The 7,598-nt window shown below is 52.2% G+C and overlaps 1 protein-coding gene across 1 annotated transcript; it reads right to left on the reverse strand.

The window, feature by feature from the left end:
* Positions 1–3,287: 3,287 nt before the first annotated feature.
* LOC139805982 (C-C motif chemokine 4 homolog) lies at positions 3,288–4,649 on the reverse strand. The gene is made up of 3 exons (XM_071765017.1): positions 4,448–4,649; positions 3,988–4,102; positions 3,288–3,588 (listed from the first exon to the last, which is right to left on the reverse strand). The coding sequence occupies exons 1-3, from the start codon at positions 4,512–4,514 to the stop codon at positions 3,501–3,503; spliced, it is 270 nt and encodes an 89-aa protein (XP_071621118.1). The 5' UTR covers positions 4,515–4,649; the 3' UTR covers positions 3,288–3,500.
* Positions 4,650–7,598: the final 2,949 nt, after the last annotated feature.

Here is a 7,598-nt window from a genome sequence, read left to right on the forward strand (position 1 = left end):
ATGAATCTGCCTCTTGCAGGAAGGAGGGTAAAGGTTGAAGGGATGAGATAGCTCTGAATATGATGTAAAATTTTCCATCTGATGGACTCCCAGCAACCCAGAAACTGCTCAGGGAAGGTACCAGTCTGCCCTGAGATGCCCAGACTGGTTGGCAGTGGACAGTGGGAGGAAAGCTGGGACCTGGCTTTTCCAGCTCCTAACATCAAGCTAAAGCTGCTTGCAAGAAGGTTCCTGTTGAAGTCATGACAAGTCGAGCTTGCCCCTGTCCTTGGTGGGATTTTATTTTCTGTGGGATGCCTGCAGGACACAGCACACCCTGAGCAGAGCACAGGGGTTGGGTGCACGAGGGCTCCCAGCTCCATCCCACTGGTGACCTTCACACAGCATCATAAGGGTCTTTGTTACCAAAGGGGCTCCTGTGTGTAGCAGGTTGGTGACAGTCACACCAGCTCCTCCTGGTCTCCATGTGAAGGAAGATAGGCAGATAGATGAGTAAATGCATGCTCTGCAGGGACATTTTGGATCTGAGACTGTCCCCTGCTGTGGTGGGTCCTGTGACTGATCTGCTCAAGGTAATCCCCTGGGGGACCACATCTGGCAGGATGGCCGTGGGGTGGGTGGGAGGTCAGGAGCTGGGCTTCTGAGCACTCAGCTGATTAATGTCAGAATTTTAAGCTTTGGCTCTGGGGGTGGTTTGGTCACCCAGAGGCACTGACTGTGTCCCCTGTAAAGGTTGCCCATGGATAAATTTACAGGCTGGTGGTTTCAGAACTGTGCTTTTTCAGCAGATGTGAACATCTTTCTTTCCCTTCTAGTACAGTGGAAAGGCTTTGTCATCTCAGGGGGATGGGAGTTGTTGTCTGCATCTTTCTAAGAACTGAGCAAAAATGCACTTTCAGGTCTTTGTGGCCACCCTGCTTTCTGATGTCCCTTATGGGTAAGGTGACAGCCAGGCATCCTTTCTAGCATAATGCTTCTGTGTCTTCCTCAGCCCTGGAAGTCTGGGATATATTGCTGCTGTGGGAAAACAGTACTTTTGTATGCAGCATGCCAAAACACCCACTGGTACAAACCATTTTGGATGCTGGCCACCCAGAAGAGACCCAGTCCCCCATCTTGGTGTCTCTGGGAAGAGCCATTTTGGGTGGAGGACTGAGCCTCCCCAGCTCCTGGGGTGGGTGTGAAGGCACAGGGCTGGCACTTCTGAGCACAACAGCATTTTGCCTGCAAGGTGTCTAATTCCTCTCTGGAAAAACAGATGTAAAGGCTGCCAGGCCATGAGTCCTGCTTGCCATCAGCCACCAACCACCTCCATCAGCAGAGCCCAGCTCCTCCTGTGCAGTGCTGGACTCTGACCTCCCACCCCACTGACTCTCATCATACCTCAAAATGCCTGTGGGGCCACCAGGGTGATGTAAACAACAAATACCTGCAGATCTTCAGGTATATTATGCAGGTGATGTGATTCTTATCATAGCAGTAATTTTATTGTTCTTCCCGGGGTTTGCATTACAAATATTCACTGCCATACACATTGCACAAAATAATCAGCAGACACCACATTCTGCTTTCAAGATGAGTCTTCATTTTAGTAGTTTACAAATTCTGACACCCTTGACACCACTGCTATTGCCTTGGCCTGAATTCAGAGGAAATCCCCTGCAGACCCCCCAGCCTGCCCTTCCTCATAATCCTATTCCTCCAGCTTGTTGCCCTCTGCTTCTTGTGTTCACCTGCCCTGTCTCCAGTGGCTGCTCCCTTACCCCCCTGTGAGGCTGTTTCTGTTTCTGTTTCAGTTTCAGCATCAGTAGCTCCTGAACCCCAGGCAGGAGCACTGGGACATCCCAGGGCTTCTCAGGGGGCTGCACAGTGTGGAGGTTTCCTGGCAAAGGTGTCCTCAGGGAGCTGCACCAGCAAATATGGCAAATTGTCCCTCTGCTCCACTCTGGGGAGAGCCCCTGGGGTAAAGCTGGGTCCAGCTCTGGGGTCCCCAGCAGCAGAAGGACACGGAGCTGTTGGAGCCAGTCCAGAGGGGGCTCTGGAGCTGCTGGGAGGGCTGGAGCAGCTCTGCTCTGGAGCCAGGGGGAGATTTGGGGGTGTTGAGGCTGGAGAAGAGAAGGATCCCATGGGGAGACCTTAGAGCACCTTCCAGTGCCTGAAGGGGCTCCAGGAAAGCTGGGGAGGGACTTGGGACAAGGGCCTGGAGGGATGGGACCTTGTGAGGGGGAAGGGTTTCCAGCTTCAAGAGAGGAGATGGAGAGGAAATTTTTTGGTGTGAGAGTGGTGAGCCCAGGTTGCCCAGAGAGGATGTGGCTGCCCCATCCCTGGCAGCGCTAAAGACCAGGTTGGATGGGGTTGGAGCACCCTGGGCTGGTTGGCAGGAAGCTGGGACTGGATGATCTTTAAGGTCCCTTCCAACCCAAACCAAGCTGGGATTTTGTGATGATTTTTTCCTTGGTCCAGTCAGGAGGAACCCAAAGCCTTGCTCATCCAGCAGCACAGGACACAACAGGACATGAATGTCAAGAGCTGATCAGAGGATCCTAAATGTCATCAGTGGTGTGGGTGCTGTCTCCTCCAGCTCTGGCTGGAGATCATTCCCAGAGCTCCAGTGTCTCCTCGTGGGGTTGATCTTGCCCTGGGATGGGTCTGGCAGGGTAATTGCTGGGGGGCACTGCACAGGCAGCTCCAGGGATGCACAGATTTTGGAGGCATGGAGAAGCAACACCCTTTCATACCAGAGAGACACCTCTGCTTAGCATCATGTCCCAGCTAAACCAGAGTTTAATGCAGTAGTTCTAAAAATCTTGTAGGGAACCATTTTTTGCATCCTTAGCTCTGGAATAGCTGATCCATTTTAGCTGAAGCTCACAGAAAACTTCCTCTGAAACAGCCAGCATGTAAAAAATAAGGCCCTAAAGGTAACACTTTAATTGACTATAATGTGGCTGAGCACATAATTTAAATAGCTGCCAGCAGCTGTAATGAGCAGTGATTAAAGACCTGACAAAGAGAGCAAACCAGGCTACCTGACTGTAATCTGTGCCCTTCTCACACCTCCTCCTTCAAGGTTTTTCTCTTCTTATTTTCCAAAATAGGATGTTCAGACAAAAAGCTCATGGGGGATTTGACAGTGTAGAACAGCAATTAAAGAACACTCAGATTTTCAGCTATTGTCGTTATGAAGAATTGTAATGGAGGCAAAGACACAAAGTTCTTAGAAAAATATTTATTTCTTGAAATTTGAATGAAATATTAAATAAAAATACAATTAATTAAATATAGATATATAATCTGAGCATGTGTCTTGATTTAAAAAAAATGTATCTATTAAATAACATTCTGATCCCTCCTCTAAAAAAAAATAAATTAAATAGCAAACACTGAAGTCAGGTTCTGGAACATTTTCAGTTTCCAAGCTCTGTTCAGACAAGAAGTGTCAGGAGCTGAGGCATTGCCCATGGTGACAGGCAGGCAGGTGGCAGGTGGGTTCTGTCCCCTCAGTTCAGCTCCAGGTCACTCACGTACTGCTGGACCCAGCTCTGCTCGGGGTCAGCACAGACCTGGCGGCCCCTCCTGGTGACAAACCTGGGGGGTGCAGAGAAGGGAGGGTTTGGGTGGGGGAGCACAGCATGGAGAGGAGCCCTGCCCCAGACTCAGCCTCCCCTGAGGCTCAGCAGGGTTTGGCCACCGCCAGCACCTTGCACAATGGTGAAGCAGGACGGGTGCCATTCGGCCTCTGGGTGCTGAGTCACTGCACCCTCACCTTTCACCTCATCCCCCCATCCCTCCCATCCCCTGGGATGTCTTTTGGAAAGGGGTTTTTCCTTCTCCTAAGGGAGAGCCAGCACTACCCTGAAGGGGATGGCTGGGAGCAGCCTGGGCTGCTGGGGGGTGTCCTGCCCATGGCAGGCTCATCACCCTGGATGAGCTTTGAGGTCCCTCCCAACCTGACCCGTTCCATGGCTCTGTGTCTCTGTGACTCACACGACAGCAGCCTGGGGACACTGGCTGTTGGTCTCATAGTATTCCACCACGAAGCTGCGGGGCAGCTGCCGGGAGGTGTAGGTGAAGCAGCAGGAGGTGGGTGGGTCAGAGCCAACTGTGGAAAGCAAAGGCAGACATCAGGAAGCAGGAACAGGGAGATGGAACTGCAGGGAAGTGGGGAGGACACGGAGGAAGAAGAGAAAAGACAAGGTCTTTTTTCTTCTTCCTTCAGTTCTTGTCTTCTGAGTTCACCCTGAGCTGGCACTGCCATGGCCCATGCCACGCTGAGCTGTGCTTTTCCCGTGGCAGGAGAGCATCAACAGCCCTGGAACTGTGGCTCCAGAGCATGGTTTGACACAAGAAGGGGCCAGGGGGGGAAAGGTTGGCAGAAGGGACCCTGTTCCAGTGTCAGAATCTCTCGTGTCCCAGGTTAGAGGCGATGGGGAGAGCCCAGACTTACGTGGTGCAGCTAAGTTGTGGCAGCAGCAAGTGGCGAGAAGGGCGAGGAGAAGCACAGAATTCTTCATGTCAGCTGAGGAGTGGTGGCTGGAGCTGCAGCAGGCAAGTAGAGCTTGGAAGAACCTTTGCTGTCTGGTGCTGAGACAGTCAGGAGCTCCCCAATTTATGTGGGGAGGAGGTCCCTGCAGAGGTTGTGTGGGTGTGGTGGAATTTTCCCCAGAGAAGAGGCTGCTCATGGTGCAGTCTTCTGGTGGAACCCAGCAGGTCCAGCCCCACAGGGATGAAGCTCCCCGCCCTTGATTCAGAGCCTCCCCAGTGACGTAGGATAGGAAACAGCCACCGTTACTATTTCTGCTTCTTTCATGCTGTCCCTTAGTAAGAAGTTCCCCTGTGGGTCTTCCTGCATGTGTCAACTGTCCCCTGTTACCCAACATGCAGCTGGGATGTCAGTGTGTCTGTCCAAGCCGAAGAGCATGGCTGGGATGAGGCCAGTTGGGAAAAAGGGGCTGAGGTCTCCTTGCCCTGCACTGTTCCCCTCCCTTAGGGCTGCCCTGGGAGCAGGAGGTGGGAGCTGTCACCACTGACATGGGTTCATGTCCCAGCCGTGCTGCACATGGCCTGAGGCCACCCAGGACATGTCCTGCAGCTGGGACAACTCTGTGGAGACAAGCACGGGTAGTGATGGGCATGAAATAAGAGTCCCAGAAGCTGAAACACTTGAGTTTCCTCCTCAGTTTAAGGGAAGAGTTGAGATGAAGCTGCACTCCAGGTCCTATGAGGGGACTCAGAATTGCAGTGGTTACTGATAGGGGATGCCCATCATTGGTGGTCATGGGGTTGCAGAGAGCCCAAAGAAGTATGGAGACCCTGAAGATGAGGTGCGAGGAGCTTTGGGAGCAGGGTGAGGAAGAAGATGCTATTTCTGAAGACCACGAGTAACTGGAGGAAGAGGGTAGAAACTGGGATTTCTGGCAAGAAAGGAGTACCTGGTTGTTGGGGAATGTTGGAGAATGTTCCCGAATGTTCCCGAAAAGGTAGGGGGTGTGACCCCTTTGCTGTGCCCAGCCCCATGTTTGAGAGGCCAATCAGATCAGCCCAAATCCTGTGCTACCTGCACCAGGGATTCGCTGTGCTACAGGTAAACACCCCGGGTGTCCAATGAAACGTTGTGTTGGTGTGTGGTGGCGGGGGTGTGGTCACAGACACACTATATAAGTAAAAGTTACTGGGCAATAAAGCTGAAGCTTGTTTATCAACCATATTGGTTGCACGAGTTTTCCTCCCCTGGTCTCAGCAGAAAAGATAAAATTGTCATGGCCTCAGGCCAGGAGGAACGAGCACTTTGTGTGGGAGCTCAGAGGTCTCTGAGGGCTGGGCGGGGGCTGCTCAGGGGGGGCTCACAGGGATTAAGTCCCATATGGGCTGCCTTGGGGGTCTGTGAAACACAGCTCTGCCTCCAAGGAGGAGAGAGAAGGCCTGGCAGGGTGGTGATGGATGCTGTGGGAAGAGCTGAGGGCTGTCTGTCCATACCAAGGTGTTCCCAGAAGAACCTTTGCAAACAGGGAGGCAGCTGCCTCTCTTGGCATTGGATCCCTTTAAGTATTTTCAAGGCATCACTGAGTGGTGATATCTTGGCAAATGTTACCTGCAGGTCAGTGGAAGGATTCTGCTGTCAAGTGAAGGAGCCCAACTGCACCCCCAAACACCTCTGCACCCCACGTTCCCATTAAAGGTTCCTGGCTGCTGACAAAGGCTCCTGCTGTAAATAATGGGGTCTATTCCAAATCTCACTCACTCCCTCACCTGCTGCACCACCTGGCTCCCTCCAGGTTATCTGCTCTGTTCCATGCAGACAGAGAGGACTCTGGAAGACAATGTGATCCTGGAGTTGCTCAGGAGGAGTCCCAGAGGTGGCCAACCCTCAGGGTGCCAGGTACCACCCTCAGGGTGCTCCTGCTGCTCCCCCTGTTTGCAGAGGGCAGAGGATGCTCCCCCAGAGCAATGCTGGAGCTGCCCCAGCTGAGCTCAGCCTCCTTCCTGCCCACACCATGGCCAACCTGGGCCCCTCTCCATCATTCCCTTCACCTCCTGCCTCTTACAGCTCCCCCATCCATTCAGACCCTTCTCCCATCTCCACTTCTCAGTTGGGCTGTCCCCGAGCACCCTAAGAGGATGAGCAGAGTCTGTGCCCACAGACAGGAGGTGGGAACCCAGCACTCAGCTGGACCCACACTGGGCACACTGGAGGGTGGCTGCTCTGCTCCTTTCTCCAGATGCTCAGGGAACAGGAAGAATTTTCAGCTCTCTGTGGGACCATGATTTCAGCTGCTCCCTGTGCTTGTGACTTCAAACATTCATGGGTCACATCCTGAGATTTTGCCACCTGCAGCCATCCAGCCCTGTCCTACTCCCCTGGCACCAGGGGTGTGTAGGGACAAATGCTGTCTGTGGTGCAGAAATGTTCTGGTAAAACCAGGTTTTATTGGAACAGAAGAATTACTTGGACATCTGCATTGATTTTTGAATGTTCCCAATGAGATGTTTTTCCATCTCAGTCATCTGAAAACCTCTTTGCCTCCATACCTTTGTCAGCAAGCAGATGCCAAATGGTGTTGGACGATCAGGGATCATTTTTTAATTCATGACCCCCCCCAAACCATTTCCTTAGTGTATCTGAGTCAGTTTAGGATCAGGGTAGCCCAGATAATGTGTGTTACAGGAGCCAGGCAAAGCCTGAAACTTCTACTGCTGAAAGCTCAAATTAAGCAATTAACCCCAAGGTCAGGGTTGATGCTTCCTGGGGGTCTGGTTTTTAGCTTAGAAATCTGACAAACATCCCCCACCCCCACTCCTACCAACTCTTTGGAGGCTGGATAGAGGTGGGAGGCTACAGCCACATTGGTGACTCCTAAAAAATGTTTCCTTACTCATTTCCCTGCATTCCTGTCATGCTGAAACAAGAAAGTGATTTCTTTGAGCTCTTCCCCCTTTCAGAAAGAGAGGTGCTGTGTGTCCCTGAGGTGGGACCATTTAACCCAGGAACTGGAGAGATGGTCATGAAGAGTGGCTGGAGCATCTCAGAGGGACTGAGGTTCATAGCACAGCAATAGGGTTGGTGTGAGATGGAAGTTTTCCCAACATGGCTTCTGGAT

This window comes from Heliangelus exortis, chromosome 21, assembly GCF_036169615.1.
Source record: "Heliangelus exortis chromosome 21, bHelExo1.hap1, whole genome shotgun sequence".
In the NCBI taxonomy this organism is placed as follows: Eukaryota; Metazoa; Chordata; class Aves; order Apodiformes; family Trochilidae; genus Heliangelus; species Heliangelus exortis.